The sequence below is a fragment of the Eumetopias jubatus genome, unplaced genomic scaffold (genome assembly GCF_037043125.1).
Source record: "Eumetopias jubatus isolate StellerSeaLion01/CBP00866 unplaced genomic scaffold, mEumJub1_p1.0 scaffold_6, whole genome shotgun sequence".
NCBI lineage: Eukaryota > Metazoa > Chordata > Mammalia > Carnivora > Otariidae > Eumetopias > Eumetopias jubatus.
The window spans coordinates 14,312,868-14,332,245 of record NW_028274812.1 but is presented as its reverse complement, the minus strand read 5'-3'; the positions used below and the strand labels follow the sequence as shown (position 1 = coordinate 14,332,245).

Genomic DNA, 19,378 nt, shown 5'->3' with positions numbered 1-19,378 from the left:
ATATTACAGTTGAAAGGGCACCACATTTGGAATTAGAAGACCTTGGGCTTGTGTCCTACAATAGTTGGTTTACCTCTTTGAGAATCCATTTATTTCCTCTGTTGTAAAATGGTGCCCTCTGTCCTAGTGGCTAAAGGATTCTTGTGAGACCTATATTGTGATTATATATGTGAGACCATTTTGTCAATAACAAAGTTTAAGCCCAATGTAAAGTGATATTAATAATAATAATAATAATTGACCTTCAGTATCATGACACATTTTTGATCAAGCACAGTGTCTTCAGACTTTCTATCAACTTGAATTTTACCTTCTCAGAGTGACCCTACCTGACTACCCCTCTTCTAAACAATACCATTGACCTCCACCTCCATCATAATGTTTCTCACAATTTTTAGTTATTTGCTTTTGAGATGATTTGTCTGTCCTGAAATGTAAGCTTTGTAAAAGATAGGTCAATGTTTTTCTTGTTCACCAACATATTCCCAACATCTAACCCAGTATCTGGCTCATAGGAAACAAATATTTTTTGATTGATAATATGCATGCACAAAGAAATTAATCTGGGAAAATACAGTCAAACGAGTCCTGTTTAGAAAAGCCAATTTAAATAATCAAAAGTACTAATTCACATAATTTTGCTTAAAGAGGCACGTACTTCCAAACACAGAATCCACATGTCTATCACATATGCATTATTTTTAGATAGTTCTGGATTTTAAATAGGTTTACTGCTTTTTTTCTCCCAGATAACAACTGGAAATTCAGGATGAAATCATAAGATGCAAACAACCCCTACTACTATTCAAATCACCATGGGGGAGAAAACTGTAAAGTTAGAGATTTAGTGAGTTTTTGAGCTTTTTCTATGCCATTACTCTACTCCATGAGGAAGCTGAGGTCAGGGACCCCTGAAATGAGCTGCTCAGTGTCATAAGGATGTTAAGTAGTAACAGGACTGGATTACAGCCCAGATTAAGGATAATGCCATCACTAAAAAGATTTGTAGAAAACTGAACAGTTTTCTTCATTATAGATATGTCTTTTTATAGTTACTTATTCATTCAATAGCTCAATGCTGTTTATAGTAGATAATAGCTTTTAAATAGACTTTTTTTTTTGAGATTTTATTTTTTAAGTAATCTTTACACCCAGCGTAGGGTTCAAACTTACAGGAGTTCAAGAGTTGCATGGGCCAGCCCAGGAAACCCAAATAGAATTTTTACTAAAGTTCTTAATTTTGCTGGGTTTGTCTTTTCAATATTTAATAAATATAAACTGCCATTAGCATCTGCTATCTGCAGCAAGATTATTATCAATCTTAAATTCCTCTTTACTACCCCCATTTATTTTCTCCTTGAGAACATCACATAGAAAATTTACTTTTGAAAAATGCTCTTCTTTATGTGTTTTTAGTTTTTTTTTAATTAAAATTTGTCCTTTCCCTCTTGAAATATATGTTATACCAAAAAATGAAAGTTATACTGTCTCCTGACTGCAAACGTCTATTTTAAAACATACTGCTCAAGTTATTAAAAAGACATAAAACATGCTCTTCGAGTAATGAAATGTAATTTCAAGGATACTGGCTTCATGAAGAAAATAAGTTATCTAGATATAAATAATTTCGAGAATGTAGACTTCCTCTACATTTAACCAAGAGGAACATGATAACTCAATCAAATTAAGATAAAATGAGAGTCTAGTGAAGAAAAATGAGGTTCTAGTTAAGAATGCAATCCTGACAATTTTTAGTTGTTCAGTCATTATTTTATAAATGATTCAAATATTCATGTTCTTTAAAAATATTCAGAATAGGGGCGCCTAGGTGGCTCAGTTGGTTAAGTGACTGCCTTCGGCTCAGGTCATGATCCCGGAGTCCTGGGATCGAGTCCCGCATAGGGCTCCCTGCTCAGCAGGGAGTCTGCTTCTCCCTCTGACCCTACCCCCTCTTGGGCTCTCTCTCTCTCACTCTCTCTCTCTCTCTCAAATAAATAAATAAAATCTTTAAAAAAAATAAAAGAAATAAAAATATTCAGAATAAGTAGAAACAGTCATAGAATTTCAGAGGTAGAAAGGCCAGATTATTTAGCCCAAAAATGGGAAATGGATCCCAACTCCAGTTAGTTTGTAGCAGCTGCTTTGAATATTGTGTTGAGAGAAATTCTCTGGTTGGATCTGGGTATAGCAGTAAGAACCATGATTGATTAGCCACATCACTTGGTGAAGAGAATGGAGTAGTAGCAAAGAGCCTTACAGTTGTCATTCTGGATTTGGTTTACTATTCTCTGTGTCCCTTTTTAGCTTTATTTTGGTAAACAAAGCAACTGAATAACAAATCAGAGAAGTGAACTAATTTATCCCAGGCCACACAATCAGGTTGAAGCAGATCCAGAACCAGAATCTTGTGCCCCTGAATGATTAGTTCAGTGCTCTCACCACTATATAGTCAGGGCTGTTTTGATGTGACATGTGTTCTCTCCACTGTTGGAAAACAGAATTGGAAGGTGACAACTCGGTATCATCAGACAGTTATTATTGTATTGTGGCTGATTAGAGATTGACAAGTTTTTGCACAGAAAGGTCAGTGAGGTATAATAGTTTAGAAAGGGCTCTGGGGTGGCCAGAAAGCGCATGCCATATTCTGAGTGTATCATTGAGTCAGGTCATGGTTCAAGAGTAAATATATCTATACCTTGGCTTAAAATATAACTTGTAAACAATTTTCTTTTATAATTGCAAATACCTGCTTTTGGTTTATTTGTTTTTGCTACTAAACAATGACCAAATGACCAAATGTAATTACTATGTTGACAGGAGAACAATCCTTTGACTAACCAAAGGCACTTCATACAGTCCAATCATTTAGATTCTATGTCAAGAGTTATTTACAAGTCAGCACACAAGTAGCAAAATGATAAAAATTTGAATTTTGCTTCCATCTCTCTCTCTCTCTCTCTCTCTGTGGTATTTTGAGGATATTAAATGGCCCAAATATAGATACACAAAGGAGAAAAGATATATGTCTGTTACACTAAATATTAGTCCATTTAATCTAGAAGAGGTAGTGCTCTTGATCAGGAAATAATATTTTAATGACTTTTTGGTGAAACTCATATTCAAAATAAAGAAATCAGGCTAAAACAAAACTGCATTACTTTTGCAAAAACAATGAAATTCCAATAGTTTATATTTCAGTAATCAATAACTAAGATAGCTTGAAACTATGGCCCAAAGAAGTAATTTTATAAAAATTGTCTATTTTACAATTTAGCTCCATTAATCAGTGACATCTGAAAATCAGAAGTGTGAAGACAATGGGAAAGTGTTTCCCATAAAAACTAAAAACTAGTAAATGGAGACTGTAAAATAAAGGAATTCTAGGTACTTCATATGGAGAATACCTTTTCTACCAACATTCTTTTAAATTGAACACCAATCATAGGTAGTACAAAGAACGGACTAGGTAATTGAGACAATTATCATTGTCACATGATAAGTATTATATATTTTGGGGCGAGAAATGGGCTAGATAATCTTCCCAAGCAGCAATTATGGGCAAGAGAAGCATATCATTGGGCACATTTGGATCCATTGATATCTTTGCCATGTAATGCAAAATTAAAATAAAAAAGAGAGTGAAATGCATATGCTAATAAAATCCAAGTAGAACTGGCTAGATGCTGAGGTTCCAGACAGACCACAAACCTGAAGAATGTATTTCTGATGTTAGAACCACAAAGTGGCATCAGTAATAAATGCATTGAGGCTACAGAAAAAATTCTCCCCACCTTGTTTCTATGAATACTTTTTCTATATTAATGAGGGAAATAAAAAATAAAACAATCTTCGCGTATCCAATTCCAGGTTTCTCATTTTATAGAGACAATACTATTGGAGTCCTCTGGAATACCAATGGCAATTATAACCTAACAAATTTTTTAAACTTACTAAGGTATACCTTATTAGGAGTTAAATCCTTTATACAGCCTTCCAAACATAGATTGATAAAGTAGACATGGATTTGTTTTATAGATTTCAGGATGAGGGGATGTGGCCCGAACCTTACGGCAGGTTGGGGCCACATCCCAGATTGGATGAAGCACCAATGAGCAGAGCCTATTTCTAGGGAACTTTACAAATGGGCACACAGGAGAGGAGCGTGGAGCAGAAGGTACCAGGTCAGGACATTTAAATGCACAGAGATGGGAAAGACAAAAAGAGAGTGTTGTGGAGAACAGAAGGCATTCAGGAACCTCTAAATTCAAACACTTTAAAGGACCCTGGAACTCTGTCACGCAGCACTCCAGAGGCCTGGCTACACTACTCATTCCTCCCTCAGCAAGTGCTTTTAACCCTGGCAGCTGGAGCATTACTTAGGATCAAATTAATTCTTAAAAAGTTAATGGAAAATTGTTAATTTGTTTGCTTGAAATGTTCCTTGTTTATTAGGTATGTTTCGGCAATGGCAAAAATAGCTTGCACTTTGAATAACAGGATAACTGCAATAAATAAAAGAATTGCTATCACCCATCTCTCCCCTAAAAATATGAATGAGTCATAAAGGCCCATTCTTCAATCCTATAAAAATTCTATGATAAGCATCAACATGATAGCTTTTTCTTTTTCTTTTTAAAGCTCCTATTACAGGGGTTTTCAAACTAGTATGTACATGGAAAGCTTGTTAAAAGTCCAGATTCCTGGGCTCTATTTCTAAAAATTCAGATTTAGAAGTCTTGGGTAGGCCTCAAGAATTTGCTTTTCAAACAAATGCTCCAGGTGATTCTCAGACAGGAGATCTGGGGACCACACTTTGAGAAACACTGCCCCACAGTAAATTCTTCTTTTCCTCTTTAGCGTAAGTCACCGTATTAAGCAAATTGTATTTAATAGGCTTTGTAATGTTAGTTCTGAAAAGCAAGTAGCCTACCCCACGATTCAGCGAGAGATAAATGATCAAAGCATAATGGGGAAACCTAGCCTTCAAACCTGTGTTCAAGTAGACTGTCAGAGTGAAATCTAAATTATCTGCCCAGGGAAGCCTTCAAGCCTGTCCATACCCCATGCATTACCCAATGTGGACAGAGGTCCCTTTGCGTTTATCCTTGGTCTTAGGAAGCCCACATTAATATTTTCCAGATTTTTACCTCTTTTGGTGATAGTATAGAAATGTAATCTTCATAGATCATTCTGGCCTTTTCTTCAATGACTTTTTTGTTCTGCTCTTTCTTTAAGTCTTCACAGGCAAGCCAGAAAAGTAGGTTCTCTTCACTGTATTCTGTTCGGAGAAACTCTCTGAAAAGGTTTCTTCCTGCTGGGGCCTTCATCATCTTGTCAAAATTTTGAGACCAGGACAAGACTTCATCTGAAGTGGGGTTTTGGCTGCAAAGACAGAATTGGGCCATTATCAAAGGCAACTCTGACCTCAGAATACTTAGTCCAGGTAGGGGAGAAAAGATAGAAATTGCTATTCACTTGCTGCCATCTAGTGGTCACTGATAATTTGTTTAGCCTGATCTGGTAAGTATCTGCCAGGACTACTAGCCTAGTTATTTCTGGATATTAAGAAAAATTTGTTTAGGCACAGGTGTGTGTTAGGGAGCAAAGCATTCGAATAGCAAGGGGTTATACACACTATGCACATGGTCATCATAAATTCATAATGAAGCCCAGACATGTTCAAACCTTAACACTGTATTGCAAATTGAAAAAGACACCCTATGCATTAATTTGAAGGGCAAACTGAAATTTTTGTTTGCTTCTGGTGTAGATTTTAATTTCTTTGTTTATATTTTTTGATGTAGAGTTTAACTTTAAAGCCATAAGGTGCAGTTTCTCTTTTCCTCTCTGTTAGCTACTTTTTCATTTGTCACTGGGTCTAAAATAAGAATACATTGTACACACTTGTCACATATTTTCCTAAGCTCTAGTATTACTCTATTAAATACTATGAATGAAGTATTACCCATGAATGGAATTATTAGAGCTAAAAATCTCGGGGCCTTTATAATGACACTGAGGACTTTCTACATATTTATATTCAAGTTTTCAGGGACTATGTTCATTCAGAAACCGCCAGTTATTACTCCCTTTGGTTATACTTCAAAGAAATGGAAAAGAGAAGCTTGGAGATTCTTATGGTTAAATTGATCCAGATCTTGCTTTCCTATCCATTGGTTTATTTAAGAATTTTCCAACCTCCTCAAAAAGTTAACAATAGAACTACCCTACGATCCAGCAATTGCACTACTAGGTATTTACACAAAGAATACAAAAACACTAATTCAAAGGGATACATGCACCCCAATGTTTATAGCAGCATTATCTATAATAGCCAAATTATGGAAAAAACCCAAGTGTCCGTCGCTTGATGAATGGATAAGGAAGCCCATATATATATATATACAATGGAATATTACTCAGCAATGACATGGATGGAACTAGAGAGTATTATGCAAATTGAAATAAGTTAGAGAAAGAAACACCATATGATTTCACTTATATAGGGAATTTAAGAAACAAAACAAATGAGCAAAGGGAAAAAAAAGAAAGAGAGGGGTAAACCAAGAAACAGACTCTTAACTATAGAAAGCAAACTGATGGTTACCAGAAGGGAGGTGGGTGGGGGGAGGGGTGAAACAGGTGATGGGGATGAAGGAGTGCACTTGTCGTGATGAGCACAGAGTGTTGTATGGAAGTGTTGAATCAGTATATTATACACCTAAAACTAATATTATACTGTATGTTAACTGGAATTTAAATAAAAACTTTTAAAAAAAGGGAAAGGAAAAAAAAAGAATTTTCCAACCCAAAATACATTTGGTCCAAGAAGTACTTGTATTTTATCTTTTCTTATTTTTTTGACCAAGCATTTTAAATAGATTTGTTACTAATCCAAAATGTCTGAACTTCCTCGTTCATTTAAAAAATTTTAAAGGTGGAAAAATTACTATGAGGCACCAACATTAAAATCTTTTCATAGGAAGCAGAAAAAGAAAGCACCTTTAATTATACAAGTAATCTACTTGTATTTTAATTTTATTTTGTAGATACTGCAATGAGAACTTGATGTTCATTTTGGAGAAAATACCTGGTTAGAGTCTGTTCTGATGGAAATGGGACCAGGGACCATCTGGGTGCCCTTTCTGACCAACCAACTTAGGTAATTATGTAATCTTTTTTGTTTGTTTGTTTTTTATGTGTTCTAGACTCTTCCCTGATAAAGAGAAAAGCTTAGAAAAAACATTCACAGGAAAGAGAAGAATTAGGGCAATCAGGGGCTAATTCACCTTAACAGTCATTACTTTTTGAAAGAGAGAAACTCAGGCAGCGTTTTACCTGATAGCTTAACATAGGTAATAGAAAAATTGATGAAAAGCAATTGCCATCACAAATAAGATCTCCCAGACTGAGAATACATTCATTTCACAAAACCATTTTGAGCAGTACCAGGACACAAGAGCTAATACTCCAGCACTGAGTAGATGTAACCGGTATACAAACACAAGACACGATTACAAGGTGAAGCACACTTACCATTCCTCTAGGACTTGGATACTCTCCATTTTTGTGGTATGTGTGGGTCTTCCCGCATTTTCCCCTCTTTCTTCATTCCTAACAGTGAGGCTGCAAGGTAGTATAACACTTTATTTTGTCTCGGGAAAACCAATTACTTAAAGAAAAGAAAAAAAATTGCAGGAAACTATTTCACAGAAGAATTTTATTCTCAACTATGTGAGAATATATATATATATATATATATATATATATGTGCACAAAGAGTGACACCATTTAAAAATGATGGGGAAGCCTATGTTCACTAAAGAAATGAAAATGATTACTTAATAAAATAATGAATAATCTCAAAAATGGATACTGTTATACATTCTGACTTCATCCTTAATAATTTGAATTACTTAAAATCTCCCAGATACTTCACATGATTATGTGCTTTAGTATTTGATATGCATCAGTATGTTACTCTTTGGAGTAATGTCATTTTGACTTTTGGTTAGTTCTATTCATAGCTTGTTTTCCATTTATTTTCTCCCATTGATAGCTAAAAAGATAAGATGTTTCAGATTCTGAAACAAAATTTGCTAAATTCACATCATCATTTTCTGCATCCTGGGTGTTCTGTCCCTGATACCATCACTCCTCCATCCACTCAAGTTTGAACTACGGGATTTATATTTTTGTCTTTGCCCTTTCCTCCCGCTTAGTCAGTCTTCAATGTCTTGGGAGGGACAGGCCAGCCACTGTGAGGATTTGGGGAGGACCACTGGATCGGAGGCGTCTCTGTGTCTCTAGGATGTAAATTTGAAAATTCTGCAGGATTGCAAGAATCCTGCAAGAGCTAGGATAATCCCATGGGCTTTAGTAACCCAGAACAAGAATTGTCTGATTCAGGGAGACTTCTGCTGAGCAGCACGAGAGGGTGGAACACCCAAGGTTCTAGGTGTAAACGAGGTGTAATGAGGGAGGTTATGGGTGATACTAAGAAGCAGGGTGGTTGGGATGGCTCAATGGCCTTGAAAAGTCAAGCTACTGAATTAGCAAACTGATCCCTTGGTCTAGAAGCCAAGAAGCTTCACTGGAGCCTGTCAGAGAGCAAAAGTCCGGATAACATGTCTTTCATTTGTCAGACATTCATTTGTTCAACAAGGGGAAATGGAAACTATTATTTCCCAGTACCTATTATGTGTCAGGTACCGTCCTTTCCTAATTTTATTATCTCCGTTTTATAGATGAGCAAACTGAGCCACAGAGCTGTCTAGTAGGTTCGCCCGACGTCGGACACGGAATATGTTGTATGATTGGAATGTGAATCCAATTCTGTCATGCACATCTGTAATCTTTATTGAGTACCTATTAAAAACCATGCTCTCTCATAGGCATTAAGGCAACATACTACTTGTGTGAATGCAGAAAAGGGGCACCAAAGAAGGTTGTGGCAAATGGAAGGGGGTTTAGTATGACAAGGATTCCAACAAGCCACTGTTCTTAAATCTGAGAAGCTTGGTAATGGAAGTGGAGACATTGGCTCATTAATTCATTTTTTTTAAAGATTTATTTATTTGAGAGAGAGAGAATGAACGGCGGGGGGGGTGCTGGTGGTGGAGGAGGAGCAGAGGGAGAGAATCCTCAAGCAGACTCCGTGCTGAGTGCAGAGCCCGGCATGGGGCTCAATCTCACAACCCATGAGATCATGACCTGAGCCAAAAGCAAGAGTCGGACACTTAACCGACTGAGCCACCCAGGCGCCCAAACATTAATTCATTCTTTGATTCTCATGGGCAAGGGTAAGGATAGAGAGAATGCTGGAAAGGGAAGAGTCTAAGGAGGAGGAGCCAATCTGCAACTGAAAGAGATCAGGTAGGAAAATCTACTTGGGAAAGTGGACTACGGGAGAAAAGAGAACTCAGTGGGAATTGCAAAAGTGGTGTGGCTCAAAAGATTCTGGGAAGCAGAAACGCTGATTGTTAAACACCTAGCAAACTGACTAGTGCTCTGCAGAAAGGCAGCAGTTCCAGGGTTAGAACCCTCCATGCCTTCAGTGTGGGGTAGCCACGGGGAAAACAGTGAGGTGGGATTCAGAGAGAGCAGCGTGGTTGTTTATGTCTCTGCATGTGGATTCTGTGAATATGTCTGCAGCTCAAGGCAGTCCAGAACCCTCAGCCCTCCATGTAGCAACACACTTCTGTCAGGCATGTGTTTGAGAGGAGATCCATTACTCTCTCAAAGTATCTTTGAGTAGGAGTGCTTTTCTGGAATTTGATATCTTTCCAGTAATTATGGGAAAGTGGGTGGGAGGAGGCAGGAATACATATTGACAATATCCTGTGAAATTTCCTGGGAGAAATTCATGATGCCAAATATATAAAATGTGCAAAATTTTTGTAAATTCTGGAGAGATCGTATTTAAATAGGATATTAATACTCATTCTGCCAATCTTTACTGAGCTTGTATGTGTATGTGCACACACATGGTAAGGTACCATAAAAAGGCCAGATAATGAGCTTGCTTTCACTGATTAAATAATTAACTCCTTGAGAATTTATTTCTGTTCCATTTCCACAGCCACACAAATGTAGCTATACTTCACTTTAGGCAATATCTTAGAAAAAAAAATTTTGTTCTCCATTGTGTCTTTGCTGTAGAGTAACAAATCTGGAATCCACATGCGTGATTCACAAGTTTCTGAACATGAATTCTGGCTCTTATATCTGTTTCTGTGATATTTGCAAACATCCCAAATGCCACCATATTAGAGTGATCACCATGAAATATTGGGTTGTGTTTATATCTTTCATTTCTACAGATGGTAAAATATGGACACACATTTGTACTAAAACTGCTTATAACAGATATTCAATAATTGCTTAGCTGTTCAGTGTTTACTTTGTTTCTTGATCTAATATTGGATTAAATATTGCCCTGTAGAAAGAAATGGACTTTCAGCAATTGTCAAGGGTCCTTTTAATTAACTTTCCTTTACTACCATCCTTAAAAAATTGGTTTCAAAGTTCCAGTTATGAAGAACTGCTAATAATGCTACTTGAAGATGAAGAGATATGGATAAAATGATAACAGAGTTGGTACTAGACTGCTTGCCATCTATGTCTTAGGAATGACTAAGTTTCAGCTGGTCTTGATCTAAGTAATATAGTGGAGTTTTTTTTTTTTAAGGTAATAAATGACAGGAAATATTTGCTCTAAATCAACATATACATAGTTCATGTGCTTGAGAAAAGCTCTAAAAGTAAACCAAGTTTAACAGTCAGGAGTAGTCATGTGGAGACATGTTTTTTTCACTTTTACAATGTTTGTAACATTCTTAACTAACATTTCTGCTTTTTAAGCAACTAAAGCCATAAAGAGAGCAGAATGCATGTATAATGCTCACTGTGGGAGTCTTGATCAAAGCTTAAGTATTTTATAGAAGACAGTGCCAATAATCTAGGCTAAGTATACGAAAATAAGCATTTAAAACCCCATTAGACATTTTATAGATTGGTGACTTTGAGAAGGGAGAAATACATTTGATACATTTCAGAAAATAAGGAAATATGCTTTCCTTGTGTGTGGGTGAATTTTTTGAGCTGGATGAGTAGGGTGGGGAAAACATTACCTGCTGCCCGTTACAGAGTTTACCTACTGATTCATCATCATGGATGTGTGTGGGGCCTATTTTGGGAAGACAGTCTACTTTTATAGGAAAAACAACTGGTTCTTAGGGAGAGCCCTTGAAATGGCTGCAAATAAGATGAAAACTTTGCAGTAGCCATGGTAACTCTAGGATGGAGGCCGATCACAAAACCACATAAATTTACACAAAATCTCAGCTGTGGAATCAATAGGATGCTTGCATTTAATTCACTATGACATCAAGGCTCAAGAAAGATCCACTGTCATTGGTAAAGACAGATACTATTCAGTATTTTAAAATTCTCACAGTATATCAGTTTTTCTTTTTTTATTTAACAGCTTCTACCTCAAATTTTCCAGTGCAAAAATGGAATCAACATCCTTCAGGCTCTGAAAAAGAATTGGTAGTTTATTCTTTAAATGTTTCATTTTTTTCCCCCAGTAAAAATACCATGGTAAAATAATACTACAGCTTTATTTAGAAGTCAACAACAATTTATAAATATGTATGAGACACCTGGTTCATTCAATGTTGCCTGGGTTGGAAATTCAAGATGAATATGACAGAGCCTCTGAAACTGAACAGCTCTGACTGGTAAATAAGCATCACACAGCACTGCAATGAGAGCTAAAATAGTGGTATGCATATAATGTTTCTTAGGTAGTTACAGTGTCTACACTTTTGCATGAGAGAATTGAGAGAGGCTTTGCAGAGGAGGTAATGATTAAACTGAACAATGAAGGCAGGTGTTTCAGATAAGACTGGGACAAAGGGAATTCCAAGCAGAGGGGGGGAAATCACATATAAGAGGCTGGGAGTCATAAAAAGGCATGATATAAATGTAGGTCAAAATGGGCCGATCAGATGTTTCAGGGTGGGAGTGATACATTAGAATAGACAGTGAGGTGTGCTTATGTAACAGGCCAAGAAGACAATGAGGTGCTCTCCAAAAGTACAATATACCTCCTTTATGATGACTTTTGCTTTTATTGCTTTATTTTCCTCCTCTCATACAGGGGATAATGTTAAGACCCACTACACAAGGTTGCAAAGCAAAGACTAAAAACTTGAGACAAAAAGGCAAATTATTACACATGCTTAATTAAATGTAAGGGCAAATTAGTCACATATTGAAATGACAATTCCAAGTTTACCAAAGACCTTTTAATTTCAACTTGAGGAAATAAAGCCTTACACTCTGCCATTATTGTAAAACCCTTCCTCATACATTACCTTACTACTTCTTCCTCACCACAGTCCTGTGAGGTAAGCAGGGGATTTGTTATTCATCATTCCCATTTTATTTTAGAGGACACAGTCCCCGAGGTTGATCTACACCATTCCCACAATTAAACCATTATCGGGGCTGGCCTTGAACTCCCATCTTCTGACTTCCGGTCTCATGTTCATCTTCACTACTCAATGCCACTTCTCTTTATATAAAAGAATTAATTGTGATCTTTTTTTAGCTTTTTAGTTATTTACAAAGATTGATTGCTCTTCAATGTTGGAAGAGGGAAACCTCTTAGGACAAACCAGTTGACTGCGTGCAAATGCCTTCTCTCTTGGCATTGTCCCATGACTATCGGGCTATAGGAGTTACTGCCCAGAGGGCTGAATATACAGTAGATACTGGCAAGGAGCAATTTCTCAATTCCCTGGAATTTGAGATGACCAGGAAGGAGTGGTACAGAGGATTTTGACGGCAAAGCCTAAATGAGGAAGAGAAGAGAGGACGCTACTCATGACTGGATCAGGTGTTGCTACTGCCGAGAACCTCCTGGGAAGTACAACTTGCTCCCATCAGCAGAGTAACTGAGAAGGGAATGCAGAAAGGAGAATGGCACTGATACATTGCTTAGAAAAAACGACAAATGGAAGAGAAAAGGCACCAGAAGGTGGGGCAGTAACCATAGGCCATCCATAATTTCTCACAAATCAGTTATCGTCAAGCCTCTGACTTCGACCTCGTCAGTTTTTTTGTATACATTTTGGAAAAACAGCTCGGTTTTGAATGGGGTATGTGGGGATGGGAATGGTGGCTAGAAATTTGTGTCTGGAAATGTGATACAATGCTTGTCTAAAAAAACAAAACAAAACAAAACATTGTCCCCCAAAATATTCCCCCTGCTTTTGGTAATCATGTGTGATAATCATATGATATATGAGAAATAGAATCATGTGTCATAAAACAAGTATTTTATTTGGCTTATGTTTTTATTTCATAAACTTAAACCTCTCCAAAATAAAATAATCCACTGTTAAAAATCTGTCCACTAGATGGCTGTGTTGCCTTTATAAATATCCTTTTAAATCAAATCTGAATAAAAGAAAACTGAAAAAGTTTCTGGGAGTAATTACCCTTATTTGGAAAAATATCTATTTTTATGTGTGTGGAGGTTTGATAATTATATCTTTCTAAGGAATTGGAGAAGACTCATTCAGTTTTTCTGTGAGTGAAATAATCAAACTCGAAGGGGATACTTTTAATCTCAGGAGGTGCGCATAATTGCACCCATTTTTCCTTTTTGGTATTTAGAAAATGTTCTGGATAGTCCCCAGCCCTAAGTCATTTGACTTAGGAATAATTTAGTCTTTAAAAAAAGGCAAGCCTAATCCTATTAACATTATAGTTATCCTTTCCAGTAATAAGTTGTTCGAACTCTGATGTCTCTTGCTGGGGTAATATGGAACTTAAGTCATATGTTCTTTTTTTTTTTTAAGATTTTATTTATTTGACAGAGAGAGAGAGAGTGCAAGCAGGGGGAGCAGCAGAGGGAGAGAGAGAAGCAGGCTTTTTGCCCCACGTGGGATTTGATCCCAGGACCCTGGGATCGTGACTTGAGCTGAAAGCAGACGCTTAACCGACTGAGCCACCCAGGCACCCCATAAGTCATATGTTCTTAAAACAAATTAATCTGACAAGGTTTCTATCTAGCAGATAAGAATTTTTTTTTTTTTTTTTTTATTGAGAACTCTTTAAAAGAGCCATTTTGAGAATAGATTCTCCAAACGATTTTCATTCCAGTTTGGGTTATATGTAAGCAATCATTTCTTCTTTTGATGCATGGAAACTGAAGACAAATCTCTTTATCTACTCATCCTTTCTTTGCTACCAATTTCTCTCTACACATGCTTCTGTTTGAAAAGACGGGTTTCAAAGGTTCCCCTTTTCCATGGGTATAACATTTTTATTTCAAACTCCAAGCTATGTATTTTAGTTCATCGACACATTTGATTTAGAAGGCCAACTGCTAACAAGTTATTACATAGTTAAAATCTGGATCCATTATGTAAAGCTTATTTTTAGTTAAATAACCAAAGTTTTTTATTTGGCATAAACAAGGTTTCTGGGCGCCTGGGTGGCTCAGTTGGTTAAGTGACTGCCTTCGGCTCAGGTCATGATCCTGGAATCCCGGGATCGAGTCCCACATCGGGCTCCCTGCTCAGCAGGGTGTCTGCTTCTCCCTCTGACCCTCTTCCCTCTCGTGCTCTCTATCTTTCATTCTCTCTCTCTCTCGAATAAATAAAAAAAATAAATAAATAAACAGGGTTTCTTTTTTTCTCCCCCTTAAAATTAAGAGAAGTACAGGATTGAATATTTAGATGTACTTTATGTAATACACGCCAATCATCAGAATCTTCTATTTCAGTTCTCAGGTTGACTGAAATCCTATTTTAAGTTCTTCCTTCAACCCACTGTAATTTTTCCTGTAAGCCATAATTAAGTAAGTTGATGCTTTTGTGGGAAAGCAAATATCTTGGATCTGAAAAGGCCAAATGGACTTCTATTTAGTTAGTAGACACTGTTATTAAAATGGCAAGCAGTCATCTAAGTCTTTAAATGCATCAGTTAAGCTGGAGCTCAGGCTTCTGGTTTTGGTTAACTCATGTGCCTATCATCCAAAGCAGAGCGAAAGAGTTAGGACTCTAGCAGTTGATACTCAGAAAGACATCTGATAGCTGGTCACTATCTGTCCCCCCATGCACCCCTCGCCTTCTATGTTCTAGTTCCTGTGTGTGTGAACATGTATGGGAGGAGGCGGGAAGCATCCCTGAGAACAATTAGGATTGAAAGCAATAATCCTGATCTGTGGAGAAACTGAGTCCCTGAATAGAATGAACATACAGCTGTCTGGGACTCCTATGGCAGTGTGGTGCGTGCTCCAGGAATGCTGAGTTGTACCTGTGCAGGTGAATGTGACAGTTCGGGAGAAAGGGCCAGGGATAGAAAATGCAGGAAAGGGTTCTGTTACATTCACTGACAACATGTGAGCATAGAGTGGTCAAATCCTACAAAATCTGGTAATTTCCTTGCAGACCAAAACTCGTGGGGGGTTGGGGGGCAGAAGAAATAGCTATCAATAAGGGATATTCAGGACGTAGAACGTACTGAAATGTAAACTCACTGACTTATGAATGTTATTAGTAACATCTTACAGATGAAGATACAGAGGCTCAGAAAGATTGAGTCACTTGCCGAACATTTCACAGTTATAGGTCATGGAACAAGGACACATTCAGGCCTAATGCCAGTGTTGCTGTTTCTTCCCTACCCCATGCTGTCTCTTGTAAGTAGGCTATTTATATGAGGAAGATGTGTTAGAATTTGTATATAGTCTTTAAATATGGCAAGACGACATCTGTTTAGAATAAAACACATGGAATTATTATTCTGCCATTACTTATGGAATTAGGTGATTAAAATGGTCCTGTACTTTTAAATAAGCTATGGTGCTTTATAGAAAAATTAGCAATGGTAGAAATTTGCTTTCTACTTAGGAACCCATGCTCCCAGGTGTACACTGATATATAGTATTTTTGACATCTGATACAAAGATACAAATTTTATAGCATTGGAAGTTACAATATTTCTACAACCCAATTACGCAGATTTATCATACTTAATAATATCATAATAAACTTCATATTCCGAAGAAGTGGATTTTATTGTTGTATCTGACAAGGAACAAGTAATTCCTGAATGATGTCCTAAAATAGCAGGCATATTTTCATAGGTCTATTGCGCCTAAACCTTGAAAAAGTAAGCCAGGCCTAAAAGAAATAATAGTTTTAATAAGAAAAAAAAATAAAGAGTTAATACTTATTTCAATCAGATGTATCAACGACTACATTTTCTAGATAGGGTAGGGGTAGCAAAAATGTCCTAACTGTATGCTTGATATTGTTATTGACTTGGGGATGCTGGAGGGGAAGTTCTTATATTGTTAATGAATTTGGCCTGGAATTTAAAGGGCTGAATTTCTCAATGCTTTAGAAGTTGAATAATTTTGCTTTGATTAAATCAAGAAGGGAACTCCACCTTTCCTCAGATTGAACCTTCACCCGAGATCGGGGTGCCTCACAGTGTTTGAGGAGGGGTGCACTTATTTTCACCATGGGCAGCTTTTCTCTCTAAATTCTTCCTCCTTGCGCGCTTTATTTATTTATTTAAGATTTGTTTACTTACTTGGGGGGCGGGGCAGAAGCAGAGGGAGAGACAGAATCCTAAGCAGACTCTGCACTGAGAGTGGAGCCCAATGCGGGGCTCGATCTCACAACCCTGAGATCATGAACCTGAGACCATGACCTGAACCGAAACCAAGAGTTGGAAGATGCTCAACCGACTATGCCACCCAGGCGCCCCCTCGTTGGGCACTTTAAAGAGAAGCTTGATTCTCCCAGAGCTCACCGAGAAGCTTCCAGCTGGGCAGATGACAAGATGTCCTACGATTCTTACCGCACTGGGACCTCCCTGGTGGGCTGGGTCCTGGCAACGTCGGTCATTCCCTTCTTTGTGAAGCCCTTCTCATGGCTTCTGTGCCAGGACTGTGTTTCGTGTTACCCCTCAGACTGTCTCTTCTCTGCATTCCATGTATGAGGCACTGGCACTGCTTTCTCTCTCAACGTTGGAATTTCCTGAGGTGTCCGTCCTTAGCTCACAGCTTCATTCCGCAGCTAACTCTTGGGTGCCTTCAACAGAGCAAGTCCAGCTCACCACCTGTCCTGCCCTAAACAACCTCCTACGGCCGTGTCCTCTCATTTCATGGGGCCGCCATCAACCTGGCCACGGGAGCAAGCAACATGGCGGTATCCTCCCCTCCTCTTCCTCATCTATTGCAAATTCTTGACTGTACATCCAGTGTCTCTTGAATCGGTAATCTCTCCATTCCTTTTATCATTGTTTTATTTGGGGCCCCCAACATCTCTTACTGAGGCTATTACAAAACCTCCTAAAATTCTCCTTGTTTTTTGTCTTGTCCTCCCACATACTTCCCACTGCCTCCAGAAGGACAGACTTAAAACATACAATGGGCTTTGTCTCATTTAATAATCTTCAGTCCCTTCTTACATCCAAAGCAGTAGGAAGTCCTTATTCCTTAATACAGCACTAAAGGCATTTTATTGCTTGTCACTGCCTATCTCTTCAGTCTTCTATTTTGTCCTTCTTGACTTTATACCCCAGAAACACTAAGGAGATTTTAGTGCTCTCCCCCCAGAACCTTCGGCCCTCTCTACTACTAATTACTGCTAGTGCTACTATATATTACTATTATTGCTAACACCACACACACACACACACACACACACACGCGTGTGCGCATACACACAAGGGAGAATGAAGGAAGATGGTGCATGAGAAGAAATCTGGTGCCTAATAAGCATCATTTGCCACACAATTATACAAAGGCCAGACAGAATATGCCTGTTATTTTTTAAACTAATTTTTGAGACACAAATTTTCATATTTCATATTTTTATAAAGTTGGACTCAAATAGAAAATCCAAATTCAGTCATCCATTTAACACCTTAGTATTAATTAAACACCTACTATGTGTCAATATGTTAATAGCTAACTTATTTTTGACTATTTTAAAGTATGAAACTTTAGTTTATGTTTACAGGAACGTCCAGTGCCAACTGACCGATATGAACTTTTATGAATTCAACTATAAGATCCACATAATAAATTTTAAAGGTATTAACCCCCAAAACAGAAATACATGTTAAACAGAAGGAGAATCACTAATATGAAAACCAGTAGAGTGAGTTGGGGAGTCAAACTGGCCCTCCCTGTGTTGAGCTTTGTTCAGGGTAGAGGGAGGCATGGTCATGGGTATGAAGAGCACCAGCTCAATGCCAAGGTCATCTTAGACGTCTGCCACACCCTGGCCCATCCAGACCCAGGTGGCCCTCACCACATCACCACAGATAGTGAGTCAGCAGAGATTCGAGAGAGGCTCTCTGAGTCTGACCCTGAAATGATCTGAAGTCAACTGGGATCTCCAGGCCAGTGTACCCCGCTCATGTGCCCATGCAGGGCCCTGTCCCAGAACACACTCTCAACCCCTATACCTACAGTATCTTTCCTCCTATCAGCCTCTGGGCTTCTTTGCTAGAGTGAGGCTCCTCTCTCTCTTCCACTCTGAGGATACTCCTTGTTTCTTTGGAACTCCCTTTCCATGGCAAGCACACTTCCTGTGTTCTCAGCCTCCTATAGTCCATGTTCCTGCTCTGACCCTACCTGGCACCCAGCTCTCTGAAGGTGTCTCTCAGGCAGCTCCTCCCACACTCCCCACAGGGCAAGGTGGGGGCTGGCACTCCTCTTCCACATTCTGTGAGGCTTATGCCATCTGACTTTCCCCTTCTCTGCCTCTCCGGATCCTCCTATAGCTCAGATTCCTTACCAGGCTCCTCACACCACACACTCTCCTTCTTATACTCCACACCTCAGGGCTATCATGCCATAGTTGACTCCAGCATGCAGCAGGACAATTCCTGGTTCCGCACTGAATCAGCTGGCTGTGAGCTGCCTTTCCTTCTAAGCTGCCCCTTGCCTCCTTCTGACTTGAATTAGTTTTAACTTTCTTTCTCCAGCCCTTCTCTGGCTCATTCTTTCTATTCTTCTGAGACTGGGCATAACATTTTCATCTGTTACTTTGTTTTAGGCACATCCATCTTTCCATCCATTGATGATCTAAATACCACCATGGGATACTCAAAAAACTGTATAGTAAATACAGAGTCAGAAAGAGTACCAATGGTATGCCTTCGATGGAAAAGGATCAAGGCATTCTAATTCTGGCAGTTTCCGATAGATGGCCCTCTGGTCATACATGTATAACACAGACTTGGCAGAGACAGCTTGAATACCAAGCTTTCTAGAGGGTGACCTCTCTGGATTCAACTTTTTCTGTCGATGCAGAGGCAGGGAGAATCTGGTGAA

General features: G+C 38.3%; 1 protein-coding gene across 1 annotated transcript in view; it reads right to left on the bottom strand.

Annotated features, from left to right (window-relative positions):
- The window catches only part of RGS17 (regulator of G protein signaling 17), a 28,743-nt gene that overhangs the window by 3,824 nt on the left and 5,541 nt on the right, over positions 1-19,378 (bottom strand). Inside the window, exons 2-3 of the mRNA XM_028103368.2 lie at positions 7,537-7,626; positions 5,148-5,382 (exon numbers count right to left, since the gene is read on the bottom strand). Of these exons, the coding sequence (XP_027959169.1) occupies positions 5,148-5,382; positions 7,537-7,626 (325 nt within the window). The remainder of the gene's footprint in view (positions 1-5,147; positions 5,383-7,536; positions 7,627-19,378) is intronic.